General features: G+C 40.1%; 2 protein-coding genes across 3 annotated transcripts in view; one reads left to right on the top strand and one right to left on the bottom strand.

The window, feature by feature from the left end:
* Window positions 1–9,262, top strand: part of CDK17 (cyclin dependent kinase 17) — a 91,457-nt gene extending 82,195 nt beyond the window's left edge. For both annotated transcript variants that reach the window (XM_018910085.3, XM_009086648.4), the window contains 8 exons: window positions 1,394–1,517; window positions 2,471–2,591; window positions 2,998–3,095; window positions 3,366–3,471; window positions 4,225–4,267; window positions 5,129–5,219; window positions 5,453–5,530; window positions 5,937–9,262. In XM_018910085.3, coding sequence (XP_018765630.1) covers window positions 1,394–1,517; window positions 2,471–2,591; window positions 2,998–3,095; window positions 3,366–3,471; window positions 4,225–4,267; window positions 5,129–5,219; window positions 5,453–5,530; window positions 5,937–5,974 — 699 coding nt within the window. In that variant the 3' untranslated portion in view covers window positions 5,975–9,262. The remainder of the gene's footprint in view (window positions 1–1,393; window positions 1,518–2,470; window positions 2,592–2,997; window positions 3,096–3,365; window positions 3,472–4,224; window positions 4,268–5,128; window positions 5,220–5,452; window positions 5,531–5,936) is intronic.
* Window positions 9,263–13,209: 3,947 nt separating this feature from the next.
* Window positions 13,210–22,512, bottom strand: part of ELK3 (ETS transcription factor ELK3) — a 35,689-nt gene continuing 26,386 nt past the window's right edge. Inside the window, exons 4-5 of the mRNA XM_009086651.4 lie at window positions 17,499–17,621; window positions 13,210–14,839 (exon numbers count right to left, since the gene is read on the bottom strand). Of these exons, the coding sequence (XP_009084899.1) occupies window positions 14,741–14,839; window positions 17,499–17,621 (222 nt within the window). The 3' untranslated portion in view covers window positions 13,210–14,740. The remainder of the gene's footprint in view (window positions 14,840–17,498; window positions 17,622–22,512) is intronic.

The following is a 22,512-nucleotide window of genomic DNA, read 5'->3' as shown; positions in this document are numbered from 1 at the left end:
TCTCTGCAGGTATTAGTGTTTTAACCAAAATTTTGAGCTAATACATGGGATCCTGTGCATTTCCAAAAGGATCCCTGCCAACTATGGTGAAGCTTCACAATTTCTCTAGAGTAATCTGCTTTGCATTCTTGACTAATCCTTGTAGTCCCAGTGTACATTAGGGAGGGCCATTCACTTCTATGGAAGTCGTGCTAATAAAGCTTGGAACTGACTCTACCCCTGCAACAGTATGGGCCTGAGTAGATGGAACAAGACTTGTTGCTTCTCATTCTGCTCTTCAGAAAGGAAAGCAAAGAGAAAGAAATTAATCCCAATTCCTATTTTTCTAGCACAGATGAATCCCATGTCAGCACACTGAGAACAGATGGATGTAACTTCACCTGCTGTGTATTTATCCAGTTTAAGAAAAAGAATTTCGTAGCATCACTTGGTGCAAAAATAATCCAATGTATTAGAATATGGTCATATAAAAAGATTCTAATGTTTTTCCTCAGAGGTCCTGTTACATGATGAATTTGTCACATTGCTTTCTGTAATGCTTCGTATTTTTTTGTTGTACATTTGATTACCTATACTGACTTGAGTGCTGCTGTGTGGTAAATGCCAGCAATAGCTACCCAAAAGTCCCATGTTTGAGGTCAGACCTTCATACAGAAACTGCAGAGGATTAGTCCTTAATGCAGTGATACTTTAAACTTGCTTTGCTGCCCACTGCTAAACCTTTCTTTGCCCCATACTACTTTTATATCTATATATGTGCACCATTGATATGCATGACTGAAGTTGTTTGCTTGGCTTGCTGTTCCAGAGGATTAAAATAAACCTGTGTGTGTCAAGGTGAGGGGATAAATGTAAATACCAGAAGCAGTTGGGCTGCTTTAATAATCCTCATTTACCCATTTCTCCATCTTCCCTAAGCTTGTGAATCTACATGTATTTTTCCAGTAGCGTGCCAAGACATTCTTTACGTAGCTCAGCACAGCTGGATGGAAACACTGCTGAGCTGCATTTCCAGAAGGGCTCTGTGGCCAAAGGCAACTTGAGTATATAGTCAGAGACAATTTTCTTTAAAGACATTAGTGTGGGGAAGAGCAGTGGTAAATGCTCTTTAAAAATAAAGAGCCCTGTGTTTCTCTTTAGTTAAACAGGATAAATTACTCTGAAAGTCTTTGTTGTAAAGTACGGTGTTAAGGCAGTGCATTATTGTAAAATGATTTTAAATCTTTGAACAATAATGACATTGTCCAGATTTTGCTCATAAGGAAAGTAACTCACTTTTTTAGAGAAGTAATTTTGTCCTGCTTACAGTACATAACTCTCCAGTGCCCAGCTAGTTGTGCAATCTGTAGATTATAATTTTTGGTCTAATACATATAAATGTTCTCTTTTGTAGCTATTTTTATATCAGATTCTTCGTGGTTTGGCCTACTGTCATAGGAGAAAGGTGTTACATCGAGATTTGAAGCCACAAAATCTACTCATTAATGAGAAAGGAGAACTGAAGCTTGCAGACTTTGGTATGGCCTGAAATTACTCTAATAACTATTTTTTTCTCTCAGCAAAGGGGAATAATTTTTCCTTAAAAGGAGAAATGAGTACATTGAGCCTATTGAATTTGGGTGTTCTCAAATGGAAAATGAAAGTCAGCCTTTTACAGGGCATAAGTAATCAGGGTAATACCTCTATAGGTAACACTGTCTCTCCACTTGCAGTTAGAAGCTAGTCTTACAGCTTCCTGTGAAATTGATACTTAGTCAAATCCTTAAGGTGGATCTCACATTGCTACTGCTCCACAGTCACTTTAAAGCAGGGTAACCATGACAGTAGAGAGAAGGGTTTGTTCACGTGCTAAATTGTCAGGTGTTGCACTATCACTGATACACCAAATGCCATGGGATTTACAATAGAGTGGGGCATGCAGATTTCCCTGTTGCCATCTGTGTCTGGAAGATCCTTTGAAAGTTGTGCTCTGTGCCTCTGATTTTACCCCTTCTGTGTAAATACAAGTTGCTCAGAAGATTGCATCTAACATGATAGACCTGAATTTTATTGAAGATATTGCTGACAAATTGACAGTGTTAGGATGGAAAATCCCTACTGGTCCAAAACTGATTTGGTCTGTTTCCACCATTTAATTAATTCGTTGTTGCTTTCTGCCTTTTGCAAAGTAATTTTCCAGAAACAGTGCAGAAGGTTTTCACAACAGGGAGGTGTCATATCAATCTAATTCTGTTTAATGAAATTTTCAGGATTAGTCCAGGTTTTGATGTGTTTACCTTTCTTCTGTGCTTAAAAATGTTGACAGTGAGATTGCCATAAATACTAAAAGGCAATAGAAATCGCTTTATTAGGGCCTTAAATAACATTAGGAGATGGAAAGTATAATAAGGTCCTAAAAATAGTTTGTCAGTTTCATACAAAAAGGATTTCAGCAAGCTGTACATGACTCTTCATTTCCCTTTTTATCAAGGATTGGCAAGAGCAAAGTCTGTTCCTACAAAGACTTATTCCAATGAAGTTGTCACATTATGGTACAGACCACCTGATGTTCTCCTTGGATCTTCAGAGTATTCAACTCAAATTGACATGTGGTTTGTATAGCTTTTTCTAATTCAAACTTTTGTTCTGAGTCAAGTTGAAAAAGTGTCAACTTGGCTGTTAAATAGTAACATTCAAATACACAGCCTTTAGATTTTTATATTTAGGGAAAAAAGAAAGTTGTCTTCTCCTAATGATGGGGTAACATGGTATTTTACCATGAACTTCAATAAAATCGATTAACTCAACATCTGAAGGAAGAGGATGTAATATAGCTATGACACAGCTTAGTTTAGTCTTTGACAGCTCTTCTGTTACTACAGATCTTTCTAAATATTTTAATAGTAGTCTGTGGCTAAGAACCAAGAATTTATTTTAATTGAAGAGAAATCCCAGAAGCCTTTACAAGCTGAAATTAAAAGATTATTTCTGCTTTATCTTTTCTCTGTCTTTATAAAGGGGTGTCGGATGCATATTTTTTGAAATGGCATCAGGAAGGCCTCTTTTTCCTGGTTCAACCGTTGAAGATGAACTGCACTTAATTTTCAGACTTCTTGGTAAATGGATACTTTTAGTAATGTTAATGTTAATGCACCACATTTGTATGAGAGCTGTGGATCTTTATCACAGAACAGTTATATATATTGCATTGTAATCAAGGTGATGAAAAATTATTCAGCTGACTGAACAGCTGAGTTTGTACAACATAGGCATATTGAATTATTTTTTTCCTTTCTCCTTTTAATTACAGGATTAAATTCTTTTTTTATGTCAAAGTTGTTTGTTTACAATTTTTAAGTTAAATTTGTTACTGCTTCTAAATGCAGGAACTCCATGTCAGGAGACATGGCCAGGCATTTCTTCCAGTGATGAATTTAGAAACTACAACTTTCCTAAGTATAAACCACAACCTCTCATCAACCATGCACCAAGGTACTTTGTGTTTTATTAATAGAAAACATGCATCCTGTGGCTTTGCATATTCCTAAGTGGGAATGCATTTCTGAGGACAATCTGCCACTGAATGGTGTAGAACTGTTAATCAGTTGTGTTAGTGTGGGCAGAACCTGGTACTATGTGATTACTTCCTCTAATGTCATTCTAGGAACCACAGCTCCTTAATGACCTGTGAACAATAAACTCTGATTAATAATGTCTCCACAGCCGGAGAATTCACACAGCATTTCCTAAAGAACACAAATTCTCTTCTGGTTATATACTGGACCCAGGCCGTTTGTTAAAACAGTTTTCCTTGAGCAGTTTCTTGTAATCATTTTAGAACCATAATGAGGAAGATGAAGGGTTTGTGCAGGTTTTATAAAAAAATTTAATAACAAATGCATTCACTGTCTACCTTGAAGATCTAACACTGTATCCCTCTAGTAAATGAGTAGTATTAATCTTAAAAGAAATAATTAAAAATATTAAAATAAACGATCGAGGTCAATCTAGTAATCCATACTAAGCATTTGTGTGTCCCCAGTGTTTTCCAAATAGTCTTGTTCTGAGATATTAGGACTCATGTGTATTCATATTAACGTGAATAAATGTTGTTTAGGTGAAAGCATTTCCATGCTTAGATACAATTTTCAGGTTTCATATCATTTAAGTCAGTTTCTCTGCAGTTTTACTTTTGTAAATCCAATTCAAAAACTGTTTTAATTTTTAAAATATTTTTATTTTTAGGCTAGACACAGAAGGAATTGAATTGATAGCAAAGTTCCTTCAAGTAAGTTGTGTTTTGTGGCTTTACTTAATGAAAGTGCAAGTGTCGAGTTCTAATATATTACACACAAAATGTATTAGAAACCAAAGTATTTACTTCTGTCTCAAAGTGGAATGTGTAGCTGAGTCTGTAGTTGATGACAGATGTGAGAAGAACTCTGTAGTGTGAGAATTAAAAAACTGATGATTGCTTTTTTTTTCCCCCAGAACTGATTTCTTCTCTTACTACCTTTCGTAAAAATAGAATTATTCTATGTTAGCCCTGAAGAAACTAAATCTCTTGTGAAATATGGTATTAAAGCAGAACTTTTAATTACAAAGCTAGATTTCTTTAATGATTAACTGAGCTTAGTACTAGAGAAGGAATTAGTAAGGTATAATATTACTCCTTGATGTTGCAACTGTATTCAAAAGCTGAAGTGGTGTGTAGGTTTAATCTTTGAGTCTGTATCAAAAATGAGCTGGAAGCAAGATGGAAGGCCAACTCCTGCATCTTTGAGTAGATGCAGCACTGTAACTTAGTTGTGTGCAGCTTTTTAAACATCTGCATCCTTGCCTAGAATTGCACACATGCCAAGCAGGAGGTACCTAATCATTGTACCATCTATAAATAAAGATTAGGTGTAGTTTGACCATTTGCAGAAGATATTTTTACTATTTTAGCAATCTTGTTACATGTTGACAGTACTGATTTTGATAAACCATTAGATAGTCATGTGTGAAAAGAAAGTAATGAAAAAAAAATGTCCTAGTGAATTATGGGAAACGTTGAGCAGACAGAACTCTTTCTCCCTTTGATCAAATCACTTGATGCAAAGAGATTTTTAATGGAAACCAACACACTTGTATGCTTTTATATTAATAGTATGAATCAAAGAAGAGAATTTCAGCAGAAGAGGCCATGAAACATGCGTACTTCAGAAGTCTCGGAACAAGAATACACACTTTGCCTGAAAGTAAGAGTAGTAGTAAAGTAGCAGAGTATTGTTAAGATAGTGCATTAAAGCTAAGTGCATTGTGAAAGGAAAAGCCCTCTAATTTATTAAAGAAGTCTGATATGTAGTGGCTTAAGTATTTGTGAATTGGATTTTTTTTATCTAAACTATGTAATTAAGAATATAATTTTCATCATTAGAACAAAGTTTTACATTTGTATAATTGATAAAATAATTTCTTTGTTACATTCCAGGTGTTTCAATATTCAGTCTAAAAGAGATTCAATTGCAGAAAGACCCTGGCTTTCGAAATTCCACTTACCCAGAGACCGGTATGGAAAGCTTTTTATTTTCTCCTGCTTGCTAAAAGAATGCTGTGCCAGAGGCATTTGGAATTGAAAAATGCTTTGTTACATTGGTTAGTGTGAATATACTGAAAAATAAAATCCAGAATGATTTACTGAGATTCCTGTAGAGACACGTAAGCTGAGTGCACAGAAAGATGTGAGTTTTACTAGGGATGGGCAGAGCATTTTGGAGTTTCAGACCAGTACTGTATGGGGGTTAGAGGTGGCAAAGTGAAAAACCAATGCAGTGAATGCAGTTAAAAGAAAGATGCTGATACTAATTGAAGCGCAAGGGGTGTTGCCTTGAAGAAGGATGAAGATCTGGATAATAACTTAATACTCCATTGTGCAAATGCTTCAGTTGCTTACCATGGTCCATGTTGTGTTGCAGGACATGGGAAGAACAGAAGGCAGAGCATGCTTTTCTAAAGGGGGCAGTGCAGAGTCAAGCCCAAGCCTATCGTGTCGATCAAGGACTCGGATCCAAAGGCAGTGCTTTCTGTTGGTGGACTTGGAATCGCAGTTTGTCTACACTGTCCTCTTAACAGTGGAGTCTTTTTATTTCCAACCTGCAAATTATGTTTTTATATTTGTTGTCACAGTGTGACAATTTTTTGTACAGTTGGTTTTAAGGTCTCCTCTGCCACTAGAGCCAGTAGGTTACAGCTGTTGATGTAACTGTAGCTGCAATTTTTGTGCAGGACTGAGAAACACAATGCATTATTTATTGCGGAATCATTGCTGCTAAATAACTACTGTCTGTATAGTTAACACAACAGTTCCATGCCTGAAGAAGTTGCAATGGCTTTATAATATGTGAATGCATCTGTTTCTCTTGATAAAATGTTCTACTGCTGCGGGGTTTTTTTGTATTTCTTAAACTGCAGTGTTTCCTGGAATGTAAACATAGCTTTGCTTGGCTATAGGTGAGCCATCTTTAATGCTCTAAGTTCTTGGCACTTAATTCCTTATTTAACATTGGAAGTATGTGTTGAAATAGTTGAAAAATTATAATGCATATTATGTTTTTGAAAAGCACACGGTGTGAAGGTTGATTCAAACAAGTGAAAAGTAACTTTGATTTGCTCTCGGATCCTATGTTAGTTATTGATAAATTAGAGCATGGAGGCTGGACGTTTTGTCAGGCTTACTCCAGCATAACATATTTGCACATTGTTGTGCATATGGGGCCTGCAGAAACAATAACTTTTTTTACCTTGTTTTTAACTTAGAAATACAAATAGTAAAAGGACAATTCATATATGTTGGACCCTGGCTTACTTTTCATTACAGAGGAACGGGACAACTAATTACACAAACATGGGAATAATGTCACACTTTTCCCACTTTGTTCCTCTCCCATTTGTGCGTTATTCACTTGAAATCAACTGGAAAGATGCAAGTTTGTACTTGAGAAGAACTCACTATGCTACAGAGTTTTTACAATGGGAACTTAGAGAGTTTTTCAGATCTTAGATGTTACCTGTTTTCCAGAGATAGTAAACATATTACTACTATGCTTATGCATCTCAGTGAGTATCATAAGTACACCCTTGGTGATGGTTACAGTATTTTTAAGCATTTGTGTTCACCTTTATGAACCTATTTGTTTAGTGCATCTTAAAGAGACTGTAAATCTTTATTGGTATATTTTGAAATGGTCATGTAAATCTTTGGCTGGTATATCATGAAAATAGTCATAGGTAACTTAATTTTTCCTGACATTCACTGTAAAACGTTCAGGGGTCCTACCATTTCTGTTCAGGAAATCTTGTAGTTTATTGTTATTTAACAGTATTAAGTGAATTTTTGTATATTTCATTTTAACTTTATTTGTGAATAGTGATTGTGGCATGTTTGGGGGTGTTTTATTAATATTTCATTGATACTAGTAAATTTGAATTGGGATTTTTTTTTTTTATTTTATTTTCTGAAAGAGAGAAATTCATGTGTAACGGTGACTATTGGACCACTACTGCTTTTCAGCATTTGTAAACCGGTTTTACGTTAAATCTTGTAGACCTAACAAACTGCTGTTATTTCTAACTGACCGACCTGTATTAATATTGTACTTTTGAAAGTATAAATATTATGTGGAATTCTTTGGTTTTGTTTTGAAATTTATAATAACAAAAGCCCTGTGTTGTTAAAAATACAGACTAAGTGAACTTGCGGTTCTTGGGGCATTGTTGGCAGCGTTTAGCGAGGTCTGTGTGTCGTGGGAGCACCCAGGGTCACCTTAGGCTGCTCCTTTAGTTCCTTCACTGCAGAGGCAGTGGCAGTGACGTGGCTCATCCATGGCTGAGGCTGCTCAGCACCTTCTCAGTAGCGTGGCCCAGTGTCACTGCTGGTGAGCCAGCCCTGCGTGTCACCCGGCCTGGGAGTGTCACGCGAGGCTCGGACATGCGCAGGGCTCCCCTGATCCCAGTGTGAGCGCTATGGGTGTGGCAGAGGCACAGTTGGCACTGATGAAAAACCTTGTCCTGAAATAGTTGTTACATATATTTTTATAGTTGCTATGGATCTGATCTAGATTTTATACCAATGAACTTTGTAGGAAATATGTTGTAGGTGTGACAGTGTTGAAGAAAGAAGTGTCAGAAAAACATCAATTTTAAAGAAGTAGTGAAGATAGACTAAATGTTCACTGTGGATAAATGTGGGATTTAGCATTTCTAGAACAGTAATACTTCATAGGTCATAAAAGAACAAGTAATAATGTGACACTAATGAGTAAAGGACTTAAAGGTTTACCTGGTAAAATGAAGTGCATTTATAGACTTAGAAAGGGATCAGCCACAGCTAACAAAAGGATGTTCCATTTTATGTAGGAATTCAGCTTTTATGTTACAGATGAAAAGATCTTCCATAAAACTAAAGCAGTCTGTTTATAAAAAAATTTTTTCTAAGGACCTACAAGTGAATCTATGTTCTTCATTAGGAGGTAGCTTTAAAGAACATATTTAAGAAACTTGGCATCTGTTGTCAAGCCAGTTTGGGGCTTTTTAAAATTGTTACTGAAATTCCTGCATCAGCAGAGACAGTTCTGTGGCAGTTGCCTGTTTGGGGCAGTAGTCAGCAAGTCTGAAGTTGCTGGGCATCTCTGACATTCTTTCTATGGAATTCTGTGCTCTGCCTCCTGTCTGGCAGAGTCAGGTACTATAGACTTGGTTTCACTGTCCCTGAAAACTGTAGGAGTGTTGGCCTTTTTGGGAGAAGGCCTCAAGAGTGTCAAAAACCAAGCAGAGAGTCACTTAAAATTGGTGACTTTCAGTGTTTGGTGTGACCACCTTTGCTTGACGATGAGTGATCAGTTGATGAGAAATAGCCTGCATGTCGTGGCTGATTTTAGGTAGTTATTTTTAGGAGATAACTGGTGGGTCCCACCTAGCCCAGGGTAGGGCTGGCAAGGTGTGGGTGTAGTTGTGTGTCAGAGTCAGGTGGGCTGGAAGTCAGGACAGAGGCAGGTGCTGGTGATGCGGTTGCATTCACATGCAGGTGAAGGTTGAAGGGGAGAGAGGGTGGGTGGAGGATGGGGATTGACAGGACAGGGTAGGAGATGGAAGGGGCAAACCAACAGCTCAGCAATGCTCTAGTGGAATGTGCTTCTCAACATGGCTGTGTTATTTTTGTGCTGCTTTACCACAGCGTTAAGTAGCCAGAGTGTATCCCTGAATTGGGCAATAAAAGTTAAAATAAACAATTACTAAAGAATAACCATACTTTGTATTTCAAATCATTTGAAAAACTGCAAGGTAGCATTCTTTGGGCTGCTTGCTTGTTGTTTGTGCATGAGTTTTTCAGTGTAATAAAGGTACATGGTTTCTGTTCTGCAATGTTAAAATGGAATTAAGGTTAAGAATATATTCTGTTATTGAGGACAAAATATATGAAAGGTATGTTGTAAATATCTGCAGGCTAAGTATTATAAACCCAGGAAATACTCATAATTAAGGTCAGACTTTAAAGAAATCCAAACAAATCAGGGTATGGAAATACAGAGCTACAGCCCATGATGATGCTGAAGAGAAATCAGAACTTACCTTGTCTGTGACATGACCACTTTGTCTGATGAGCAGAGCTAAAGCAATTCATGCACCTTGTTAGCACATTTCAGTACCTTATTTACTTTCAGAAATTTTGGCTTTAAAACAGATGTAACATCTCCATGAAGTGCCTTAATTTTGAGAAGGAACTTGAATGCTTACTTTACGCAGTTTGGGGGTTTTTATATTTTCAGAGATTGGGCTTTTAAAGATTTAATGCTCTCATTTGACCTTTGTGTACATCCATGTATGTCACCAGTATCCATGTCATACCAACTTAAGAGACTGGCAAGGTAACAAGTACAATTATGAAACATAAAGGAAGTATGTAGCTGTTGGAACATTGTAAGTAAGCTCTGACTGTACAGGTGGGATGATCGTGAAAAGTATCAAAGCCAAGCAGGTACATGGGCTTTGGAATTTCTACAATGCACCTTCTTTCATCTGTGGAGTTCAGCTGCACAAAAATCACAGTCCCATTCTCGGTCACAGTGGGAGCCTGTTTTCAGAACTGGGATTAGAGTTCATATATTTTAGACTGGTTTTTTTAATCTCTTGTATGTGACTTTACTGGGCAGTCCCTGTCTAAGTAATTGAGTAAAATTGATGTCAGAATCAATTCATGATTTCTGACATCAATTGATGTCAGAAAATTCATGTCATAAAACATGAACAATTTCCCATTATTTTTGCATGTTTTCTAAAACCCCTTAACTCTAAGTTCTGTGACTTCAGAGCAAAATTAAACTGTGAATGCACACATACACACGTGCTACTGTGGTAAAGAACTGCCTAATTTATTGTGCTGGCTGCATCCTTCAAGCTCACTCAAGAAGCAGGCCCGCCTGAGCGCATCACTTTCATGGTCCTCCTAATGAAATATGAGTCTTACTTGGCTCAGATGCTCTGCCTTGAAATATATTTTTCCCCAGAGTGCTGTGAAGTTCCTTCATTTGTTGCCGTGGGATCTTTCTGCTGATGGAATTACCATGGCTGTGGATTGCTGATGAGGGAAAATGCTCTTCCCTGTCTCTTCTCCAACATGCTCCTGTAGAGCACCTCCCTCCAGGCCTTGCATGGTAGCGTCTGTGCTGTCACCTGCCCCTCCTCTTTCACACCCTGAGCTTGTTTTTTCAATGACTTTTTTCCTTTCTTCGCTGTCTTGTTATTTGATTTGCAGGAGGGGGTAGCTGGCCTGGAGCCATGTTAGGAATAATTAAGTTTACATTTATGCATTTGCACTTCTTGCAGAGTGAATGTGAACTGATGAGAATCTTTCACAAAAGAAATCCAGCACATTCTAGAATCCTCTCTCCTAGGATGCTTTCTTCAAATACCAGCCCCTACCCAAGGCAGGCCACGATGCTGATTGCTCCAGAGTCCTTGCTTGAGGTTCATTCTGCTTTTTTCATTTAAATAAATTCATACTGCTTCTCACTCATGCTGTCAGTCTCTTTGCCCTCAAGAAATAGGTTTGTACTCCATCTGTGCCGAGCACTCACACATTAATTCAGAAGAGCAGTTACAGTTTGGGGCTAAAACGGATTTTAAAAGTTGTAGTTTTCTGATGACTTTGGAGGGCTATGCTTAAATCTGAGGGCTGTGTTTGTTTATCCTACAGGATATACAGACAGTCAGAAGATCAGAAGGGAATAGAAATGCCCTTACATAAAAGACTACCTGTGCTTACTATGCCTTTTCTGAATTCATTTGGCTGTCATGATGGCTTCTGAAAGGTTTCCCATAGGCATGAGATCACACAGCCTTTTAATGCAGAGTGTTTTTCTGTCAGAATTAACCCTGTAGTCTTGTTGGAAAGGACCACCTTCCCTTTAAACAGAAACCTTATTGGCAGTTCTTCACTTCTTTGGTTGGTATTTCCAGATGGGTCAGGAGTCTGATTAAACCAGTTTTAGTCAGACAAAAGAAATCATTCTTTCTTGACATCATGAACGCGTGTCAAGTCTTTTGCTATAGTTTATCACCTATAACTCAAGCTGCTTACCTGCACCAGGGCCAAAGGTGTGCACAAGCTCTTGGCAAAGCTGCCCTGTAGCTGTGGCCCTTCTGGAGGATACTTGCTTTCCTGAAGAAACAAGGTGCAGGTGAGCCAAACATACCCTAATTGTGCACCCAGCCTTTATGGTAACTGGGAACTTCTTGTGTATTGCTGAAGCACGAATAAAGTGCAAATCTTGTAATAAATCCCCCAAGTATAATCAAATTGCAGTTACTACCAAGAATACTGAAAAGAGAATAACTCCCATTTTGTTCCCCAGGATTAGTGGCTTGGAGATGTCCCTGCCACAGAAATATTGACACTTCCACAGTATTTATTTAAAAACATTTATTTGATTTTTCTCTACAGTTAAAAAGACACCTGTTAATAAAATTCAGTAGATTACCAATAGAATATTTTCTTCAAAGCATAAGGCATAACAGTCAAGTGTTCCATATAAGTGTTAGACCTGAGAGGCTGGACTCTATTTGTATAAATACTTCCCAATAGCAAAAATTTTTGTTCCACATTACTGACTGATTTAGAGGGCAATTTTTGACAGCCTATTTTTTTCAGCTGAAAAGACAACTAGCAGAAGATGCGTTCTCTTGCTATTTTTATTCTCTCAAAGATGAGAAGACAGCACTTCTTCCCACTTTCTGTCTTCCATTGTTTTATTGGATTCTCTCAGATCCTTTGCAGTAATTTTTTCAAATAGGATTTTGTCCCAGAATTTTTGTTTTCTGCTATCTTTAAAAAAATTATAAAATCATTTAAGGGCTGGAGGGTGGGAGCAAAGCTGTGGGTGTGTTGAGCCTTTTGAGAAGAAAAACATCTGCCTTATTAATAGTAAATCTTGGAAGAAATAAAATCATGGGAATCTGGGTACTTCTAAGAATCTCTTCTCCGTCACACACTCTCTCCTCTCATGGTCAGCTGGTTTTTTGCAGTGTAATATTCCATACTAGTATATTTTCATCTTTTTAAACTCATAGTGAGAAACACCGTCTCGATGTCAGGTTCTCCCATTAGCTACAGTGGCACATACAAGACAAGTCTCTATGCTGCTGTTCATGCCTTAGAGGTGTGAGTAGGTATTCATGGGTTTTTAAAAATGAGGCAGGAGTCAGCTGTCTATGTGAAATAATTGCCACTCTGTAACTTGTTGAAAAATATTCCATGTACCTGGGAGGAATGCATTGGAAATGTTCAGTCTGCAAGCCCTTGTGATTTATCTCCACTAACCTTGTCAATCCCATCAGTTAAACACTGCCCTTTGTTCCAACCTATTCTGATTTTACTTTGTATAAAATTTGCATTCACTCGTGAATTTTGCGTAGGTTCATCTTCTCTTTTTGACTCCGTGGGGTGGCACAGCTTGAGCTCTTGAAACGCTGAGTCAAACAAATGACATCCCAAGTGCTTCATTTGTTCTCCTCGTGTCTGGCATTCAATTGCTGTCTTTATCAGCTGGTACCTACATGGCTACAGCAGGTTTTTATCACTGCAAGTGGACCTGTTGAGTAGTTTTTGGTTGTGCAACCCAGGAGCCTGAGGAAAATTCCTGCTGTCTTTTGTCAACCACCTCTGCCCCAAAAATGGCTTTTCAACATCAGAACTGCATTAATAAAATGTTTATTTAGCACCTTTCAGGTTGAAGGATCCAAAAGCACTTTACAAATAACTACACACATCATCACTGAAATGCATCCAAGCAGAAAATCAGCAGACAACTCACTGCATACATTTCGAAAAGAACAGACCGTGGCCAGCTGCTAGGCCAGAAAGCAAAGCTGAGGTTTGAATGACCTGTCACAAACAGGGATCAGACTTGGGGCTGGCTTTTAAGGCCTCCTCTGAAAAAACGACACTGTAAAGCTGCATTCAAGCCAATTTAGCCACATCAGGAAACTGAAAATTTGCATCAGCCCTGCCAGGATTAGAGTCTGTGGTGCCAGGGAGTCTGGCCTAATCCTAACCTGACATTTAGATGACTAAAGCATCCCCTCAAGGTAGAGGACATACCCAGTAAATTCAAGTTGCAAGTATATAGTAACACAGTGCTGTTTTTTCATCCAGAAGTCAGCTGTTTATACATAAACATCCCACATGTAGAGTCTCTGCCTCTTTGCAAGCACCAGGCATCAATTTACAGACCTGTAACTTTTTCAGCTTTGGGGGAAGGGGGAATGTGACCTTCTGAGCTTGAGTAGCTACAATAGTCTTTCCAGGGAAGTAGTAGAAGGCACTTGGCACAGCTGAACAAAGCACCTGGAAATTATCAGGAATGATCCTCATTCCTTGGGAGGACAAAGATTACCTGCACTTTTTCCAGACATAATGTTGACAGTTGATAAGAAGTATAGGCCAAATAAATTCTGAGCAATGTCTCCTTTTCTACAGAAGTACTCTCAAATGCTGGAAACGTCTCGTGAACATACACAGCCCAGTTCCTCCTTGTTGCAACTTGGCAGAAGAACTTGGGCATAAATGTGTAAATGTGGCTTTGTTACTCTGAACTACATCTCCTGGCTGTAACAAGGATTATGTTTTCCACTTCAGCAAAGGAAAATTATAAGGCTATTTTTATACAATTTGAAAGCACTTAATACAAAGTTACATTAATACACTGCATCATATGGCCTATCTGTGGAGAAAATACTGAAATACTACCATAGGGCTGTTCAATACTAGTTTTTTTCTTTCAACTTTTTATCTTAATACTAGAAAATATATAAATCATTTACATGACTTTATGCAAAAGAAGGCACAGCCGGTTATAGTTTACACAAGCGCAATGCATAATATGCAGAAAAAGGGATTAAAAAGAAGCTTCACATCCCTAATAGATACATTGTTGCAATCCATTAAGAAAAGTACTTCATCAACAACAGAAGTGTTCAACACTTGAGAGCTATGATATAAAAAAAAATTATAATTCATTTAATGCATAACAGATTTATATATACTTTTATATATAAACACTGTTGAAAAATGCTAACATAATAAAAGTAGATTATCCATGTAATGAAAAGTGCAAACCAAAGTAATAAAGGGTTTCACAATGTTCTTCTCATGACACAGGAAAAACTAACCCATAGGAATGAAGTGTTAGATCCACCAATACATCCTTGGTGTGATGAGGCATCATCAGGATTTCTGAGCATTCGGAGAAAGCAGTATTGGTGAAGAGGCTCTGTCCAGACTGGGGAGTGGCACTGGTATGTGACCATTTAGCAGAGTTGGAAACTGTAAGAGGCCAAAAGGTAAAAATTACTCTTTATCTCAAAACATTCAGCCCAAGAAGCACATGGGCTTAGCATTAGCAACTGGCTCTAGATCGTTTCAAGAGTTGTGATATCTATACAGTGAGACATCTACCAAATGCCTGCATCAGCCATTAAGAATGCAAGATAGAAGACAAAACCTGAGTAATTTGTAAATGTGCAAGGATATAAAAGTCTGTTATTGGCTATTTTTTATATAAAAGTTCACATAATACATTTATCATCACCCTGGAAAAGTGAACACTATAGAGCAATCTTTGCCATCCATTCTGTTTCCAAAAGTATTTTTTCAGTGTACACATTATCAATTACAATACATCCTTTTTGTCTTTCTTTTATGCAGGAAAGAGTTTGGCAAAAGTGAAAGTTCAGATTTACTTTTAGGGCAGAAAAAGTACAACTGGGGAATCAAAGTTTTGGGAAAATTACTCTCAAGTAATTACAGTTTCTGTATTCACTCAGAGACTACAAACTAGCTGCACCATTCAGCATGTGAAGCAGAACGTGTAGTCATTCATTGTCACCTGCTGCTTCAGAAGTGCTGTGCAAAACCTTATCCAGTACAGAAGCCGTATATTCCTAGTTCATGACGGCATCGCGACTGCACCTTGCCTGCAGGGTGGTATTGACTGGTTCTTAACATCTGACCTGACAAAAAGTAAAGCAAGTAGGTGGAATAAACTTGCTGCAGCATGAGGCAGGAATTATCCCAGTGGTAGATACTGATCTGGCCTCGAGGCCCAGCTCCATGAACTGTGCTGGGTTTCTGTTGGCTTGAGGAAGACAGAGGTGAACAACTTCAAGGATCTGGTGTATTTTTACTCCTTACCAGATCAGTCCTTGGACAGCCAACTGTGGTGTAACCACGCCCTCCACATGCATATAATAATGTGCTCCTAACAAGTTTCCTCTTCCACTCAGATGGTGGCTGGTGATACCCGAGTTCCACCACTCCCAGTAAAGCCGGGCCGAGCAGCGCGGTGCTGCAGGGCACCATGCTCCTGGTGTGGCCCAAACCAGCTGATGCCTCTACTATAACCACACCAAACCTCAGGAAATGCTTCCATCACTTCTGCCAAGATTCATTAAAATGCAGGAACTGATTACAAGCTCTCTCCTGGGTGTGTATGGAGCGTGGGCTGGCCTGTGAGGCGGCCTGAGGAGAGCTTTACCCTGGTGCCTACACTGGCTGACCCATCAGTTCTAGGTGGGCTTGGCCGGAATTCAGCTGTGGTTTTTGTTTCCTATTTGCTGTTAAAATAAGGCTTTGTGCTCTACAACTTGTCATCATGGCCTTTGCTTGAATCAAACATCATTTATAAGGCCCTTTGAGTCTCTCAGCAGAGAAAGCCAAGGCCACTCCTCACTTTCAGTTCCCCCAGGGAATGGCCAACATGTCTGTACAAGCTCATTTCAGGTCTCAGCCCAGGCACTTCTCAGGTGAGATGTCTGGCTGTTTCTAACCATGTGTGCAAAACTAAGGTCCAGTAGGGATTAATAGTTTATTGGAAACACAAATAAGGAGCCCTGAGCTCCATGTGCAGCTGGAGGTAGATAGACTGACTATCCCAGTACCTGAGCAGCTACTTGAGCTGAAGCCCAGCCCTGGATTTGGGCACTCAGCCTTCCTGAAGGTTCAGAGACTAATACAGGTCCCTGTCTAGCAGTAGCCTTCTCCTGTGTTAGTGCTGGCCCTCCACAGCCATTGGGGTGTTCATTCCAGGGATGTCCTTACACCTTCAGCTGTGCAGATGGCCGCTGGGTTCCTTGCCAATCAGCAGATCAACGTAATTCTTCTGTAACCTAATGAATCAGCTGTACTGCAGCAGCCACTGCTGGAGCTGCAAATACCATGCCCACTGTCTTCTTCCTGAGCCTCAATCAAATGCTGCAACTGAGTGCTGTGGCCATCATGGGTTATTTAGTAACTTTTGTATTTACCACATCTCTATAAAACTTTGAGAATTTTACTCTGCCAATACTCAGGAGGGAGTGGGCACAATGCTGCCTTTCTGCTGTTACATATGGCGAGGTCATGCTCAGAGGTGTGTCCTTGGTTGAGGACACATGGTTCATTGGCAGGAGAACTGGAAATGGAGCCTTTGGGTTCAGAGAGCTTATTTCTGAGTGAGAAGTAGCTCATTAGGACAAAATTATAAACCTACACCCACTTCACTGGGTGAGACCCAAACTGTCTTGGTTTTCCCAGAGTCCGTGTTCCAGCCCTCTCCTGGCAGGTCACTGACTGGTCTGCACTCTCTTCATGCAGCTCGGAGCTCTGTTACCTGCTCTCTCTGGGGTCCAGCATTTATTTCTCTTTCCTTCACACAATGTATATGTGCTTTCTGCCTTCTCTCTCTAGGGTCCAGCATTTATTTCTCTTTCCTTCACACAATGTATGTGTGCTTTCTGCAGCAGACACTGCCCTGTAGGTTCTGACTGTGCTGCCAAGGATTGGAAGAGGGTACAGGTAAGTAGGCCTCTCTTTAAAAGTGCTTGTTAATGCCTGTATTTTCTTGAACTGTTTGAAAAGCTCCAGACTGATGTGAAGAGATGTTCCCACAATGTCTCTTCCATATGTGTGCATTTAGCAATGAAACCTGTGCATTGGGAAGACCTACCTGGAACAGAGTGTTTGGTCCCTGCAGCCTGGCAGGACTCAGAGGAGCAACAGGACTGAGGCTGCTCCAGAAATGAATGCTGGACAGCAGTGGGCTGGGGGTCAGCAATAATCCATTGGGGGTCTGCAAGACAAAAAACACACCATGATGCACAGCTCAGAGTTACAGCTCCATGCAGCACTCACCACCCCTAAAGCCTTATGCAGCATCCATTGGCTCTATTTTCCAGTGAATTCAGATACACAGCATGGTCAGCAGCAGCTGCCCATCCAGCTCTGCATCCTGTCTCTGGATACCTGCACATTTCATATTCCTTCATATGCAAATTGATTTAATTTCTGTTTGCTTAACAAAATGCACAGTTATTGTTTATTTGAACCACGCTCATGCAACTGTGTAACATACAGAATAACACCATGTGTGCCCCAGTGCCTGCCAACACCACCTAGTCTCCTTCAGAAACAGCAGAACCTTTTGAGGGGCAGCAGTTCCTTGACCTGGCTGCAGCTTTTGAGGCATTACTACAATTGTGTGTGGAGCTGAAAGAGTCACTGCTGGCCTGTGATGATTACTCCCCTGATGGCACCTCTCTGTAAAGGAAAAGGGTTCAAGAAGCTGGCAATGCATGGGCTGAGCAGGGAGAGACAGGTGTATGGGCTGGGTGCCCAAGGGGACAGCAGAGAGCACAGCTAATTGTTTGAAAAGAACCAAAATGGCAAGAATTAGAATCCAAGGCTTTTCCCAACTCAGAGGTCCTCCTTCCAGTGCCACAGTGCACAAGAATTGCTGGGATTGCGCTCAGCATTCTTCAAAGCACAGTTAGAGGGGAGATAGAGCACATGCAAATCTTCATTCAAATAAAGAATTATGTGAATTATTCTGTATCCAGAATAACTTTTATCATGCCAAAAAAAAGAACATGTGACAGTTTTGAAAAAAGTATTTGGCATAATGAGTTAATCTCACCAGTAATCTTGATGCCAATTATCAAAATCAGTCCTATTGAGCAAAGCACTTAATGGAATTTGAGAACACACTTAGCAAGCAAGCATGTGCTTTGCTATGTCTAACAACTGTCTCTGCTGAACTGGGGCATCCTTTTGTCCAGAGTTTAAAATACGTAAAGAGAAGACAGAGAGTACCTGTAGCTCCCTGTAGTAACCAGCAGGTCATGTATTCCAGTGCTCCCACCAGGCCAGAAATACAAACTCCCATGCAGGGCCATTGCAGCCAGGGGTGTCCCTTAGCAGTGCTGACCCCGGGGCCATCACACCTGCTCTGTGCCAGACCCTGCAGACAGCAGGCTCATGGCACTGCCACAGCTCACTGCATTGGGAGTGTCAGATTCACCTGCCAAGCGGTGCCCCAGGCATTGGCTGCGGTGTCTGGGCTCTGGGCAGGCACACGGGAACACAGACCTGCTGTGACAGGATCGGACTGCAGTTCACAACAGGGTCAGACAGTTCCTTTGGCAGCAGCAGAACAGATGGGAAAGACAAGGAGCAGCAAACATTTAAGTTATCCTGGTGATTCTGAAAGGCTGTTTAATACAAAGATCTTGGCTGCTCTTGAAGGGTTTTGCTAAGGAATTTCAGATGAAGTGGGTGGGGTTTGTGGGGAAATGTGCAGGGAAAGGACCCTGCCACCTTCTTTGTGCTGAAGAAGGTGGATCAAAACCACCAAACCCCATAGAAAAAACCATGTTTGTCCCAGGAGTAATAAACCTGCGCTATCACTGGGAAAGCAAAAGGTGTTGATGCAGTAAATCAGCAGGTCACAGGAGTACCAGTCAGGGTTGGGATATATCTGCATGCCAACAAAAGGGACAAAGAGTGGGTGGAGGACTGGCAAGGAGAAAACATCAGTCTTGATCTCATCAAGTGACAGCTCTTGTCAAAAAAAAAGCAAAAAACCACTTGACAAGCAGGCATTTGTCCAGAGTCCTTTACAAACACTCTCTTGCCAGGAGCATGGTGCTTTCATGGGGAAGGAAATCAGCAGCACCAGCAAGAGCCCCTTTCCTGTGCCACATTTCAAGCTGATGCTCCAATGGCAGGCGGCTACTGGTGGAGATTTATGAGGCTGACAACACAGTGAATTAGGTCAGGATAAATACTGAGATCTACTTAAGAAGAGCCTACTAACCTTAAAACCAAAGATATAAGTAGCTAGACCCAACAACATTCAACCAAGGACACAGTACTGTGGCAACTGTACCAAGAACTCTCGTGGTTAGCCTCCATTCTTTATTTTTTCCCTAAGAAGCTGCAGATATCCAGAACTCAAAGTGCAGTTCTTAAGGGTGTATTCTGAAAATAGTGAGGAAGACTTGGAGATGTTTTTTCCTACCTAGATGCAGCCAAAGCAAGTCTTCAGAGAGACCTGAGAAACTGAGTTGCCCTCTATTTATCTCTGAAAGCATGCTAACATGCCTAAAACAGTGCTAAGCAAAAGCTCATATCCTTTGATGAGCAGAGCACTAATGTCTGCAAGTTCTGCCAGAACCAAGAGCCAGCCAAATGAAGCCTCCAAATCTGTTTAATATTTAATGCAAAAAGAGCACAGGGCATCCCAGCTTGTTCTCAGTATTGCCATCAGCCAAGGATCAAAACCACCAGAGGAAATCTAAGTGTAAACAACACCACAGGACAGCCTATCCCTAAATAATATGCAGAAATTGATGTGACACTTCATTTTCTGCCCACATGCAGCCATGCATCTGGTATTAGATGTGGAACCCACTGGGAAGTTTCTACTTGTGAAACATCATTGTAATCTAAGCACAGGAACAGTTTAAATAGAAATCATTCATTGCACAGAGAGGATTATGTTAAGCAATGATGCTCATGGCTCCTGACTTCTGTGACAATGTGCGTAAGTACAACCTTGTCACTTATAGCTGTTAGAAAGCAAGCAAGTGCTGTCACACATACATTTCTGTTCTAATATTGATTGTGTGTATCATGTGCCCTTTCACAGCATTCCACCTGAAGGTATTCCTCATGACCAGCAGGTACAGTGGAAAGCCATTTGAAATATCCTCTCAGGCAGCAGGACCTTCTTAGAACATGCATCACTCCTGCAGCAGACATCCTGTTCTGCACCTGCCCCTGGCAGCAGGTGTTTCACATTGGGATCTGATAAATCTGAGAACGTTTGAGATATGATGCATGTTCTTCCTTGGATAATGGGATGAACAGCAAATTTCCTGTCTAAATTATGATTTTAGCTATTCTGTATTGTGATATTACAGTTATCTGAATACAGCGGCTATGTAGTTTTCATTTTATATTCACTAGGATGAGTGTTTAGGATGCAGGGTGCTTCTTATCCACACTACAAAAAGAAGGCTAAAAGAGAGGATAAAAGCTATGCTGCTGTATAGCCAAAAGTTTAAATAATTGGACCAGGGAAGTACCCTACACAGATGCCATATGCCTCTTCTATGATAGGACTACCTGTAAAAAAGATTTGTGATGGCTTTAAGTTGGGTAACACTCATCACAGCCTTAGCTATCCCTCCTGCTAAAGCAGTGCCACAATCCTCAACACAACTCCCTTCTACATTTTCAGGGCAGTAAGTACACCAGTTCCTAGGTGCATGGGAAGGTTAAATATTCAAAGAAATAATTACAAAACCAGGAAACAAATCTCTGTTTATCCTGTGGTTTGGGGACAGCAACAGATAAAAGTGGGTTTGCAATAACTCACACTGTCATTGTGTCTAGCTGGCATCTGATGTTGTCAGATTTGCTCCCTAAGAAAAAAATACTGTGGTTATACCACAGTTAGAGGTTATAAGTTTGTCAATGCATCTCAGTTTTGGTTTGCCACACTTCTGTTCTTCCTGCCAAACGTAACTTCACTTAATGTTTTTATGATGTCAAAAATGGCAGGTGTCAGCTCACAAACTGCTCTTTTTGGTGACCCAGCTTTGTATCTTGGTGGCTTACAGGTGGGCCTGAGCTGCACAAACTCGCTCTGCGGCCAGCTGACAAGCTCAGGAGAGCAAGTGCTGTGCTGGCCGAGAGCACTTGCCAACACTCCCTTCTGCCAGGCCCTTGTGCCGTGCAGGCACACAATGCTGCCCACATCAAACACCTCCAACACCTTCAAACAGGGAAGAGGTGATGGGATTCTGGATACCATGGGTCTTCTAGGCAGTCTGAAGTGAGTGAGGGCTTGTAACATACCTTGGTCCTCATTTATTTATTGTCCAGTTTGCTACATTCAATGCTTGTATTTGTATCAACTGCTACTTCAGGGCTGGGGATCTTAGGGGATATTCCACGTTGGGATAATTTTATTCTTGGATTATTTTTGGTCTAATTTTGAGATGGTATTGTAAGACAAAACTCACCAATGAACATACTGAGTCATACCTATATGATTTTACCCTTCTGCTCTGAACTCCCAGGCTTTTTTTCATAGACTAGCTTGAAAATGAGAACTCGCCGTTGACATTACCACAAATATGTTATTAAAAAGAATAAATATCCTTCTGGTTGTTCAGTATTTCTGTGCTGAAGGGAAGCTCTGGCAAGTACTCTGTGAATCTGTACAACTTCAGAAATTTAAACTGATTTCAGAGCCTGTCTTAGAAACCAATTAATTTGCTCTGTGGATATTAACAAAAAGGTCACATTGTTTGAATGGATTGCAACATCTAGTAGAGAAATCTAACCGAGTATCCCATGTGCTCAGGTGGTGACCTACAAAACCCCTGTGGTTTTCTTTTTGGCTTTTTCCTGTTTGTTTTGTAGATCTGGAGGCTGGTTTGAACTGATAAACAATTCACTAATGGCTGCCCATTTCCTTATTCTTTCAGGCAGTCTGTCAACTGTGATGGCTTTTCCCACACTCAATTAGGAACAAACCCCAGGAGAAACCTACTTCCACTCCTTGTTCAGAGCACTGCTGTGTTTCCCTCTTTCCTCTATGTTGGGGTTTTCTCCCATTCAATGGTGACAGACCCACAGAACTAACACTGTTGGCCACATGGAGGGAATGCCTG

The sequence above is a fragment of the Serinus canaria genome, chromosome 1A (genome assembly GCF_022539315.1).
Source record: "Serinus canaria isolate serCan28SL12 chromosome 1A, serCan2020, whole genome shotgun sequence".
NCBI classification, from domain to species: domain Eukaryota; kingdom Metazoa; phylum Chordata; class Aves; order Passeriformes; family Fringillidae; genus Serinus; species Serinus canaria.
This window is presented reverse-complemented; position numbering and strand designations above follow the sequence as displayed.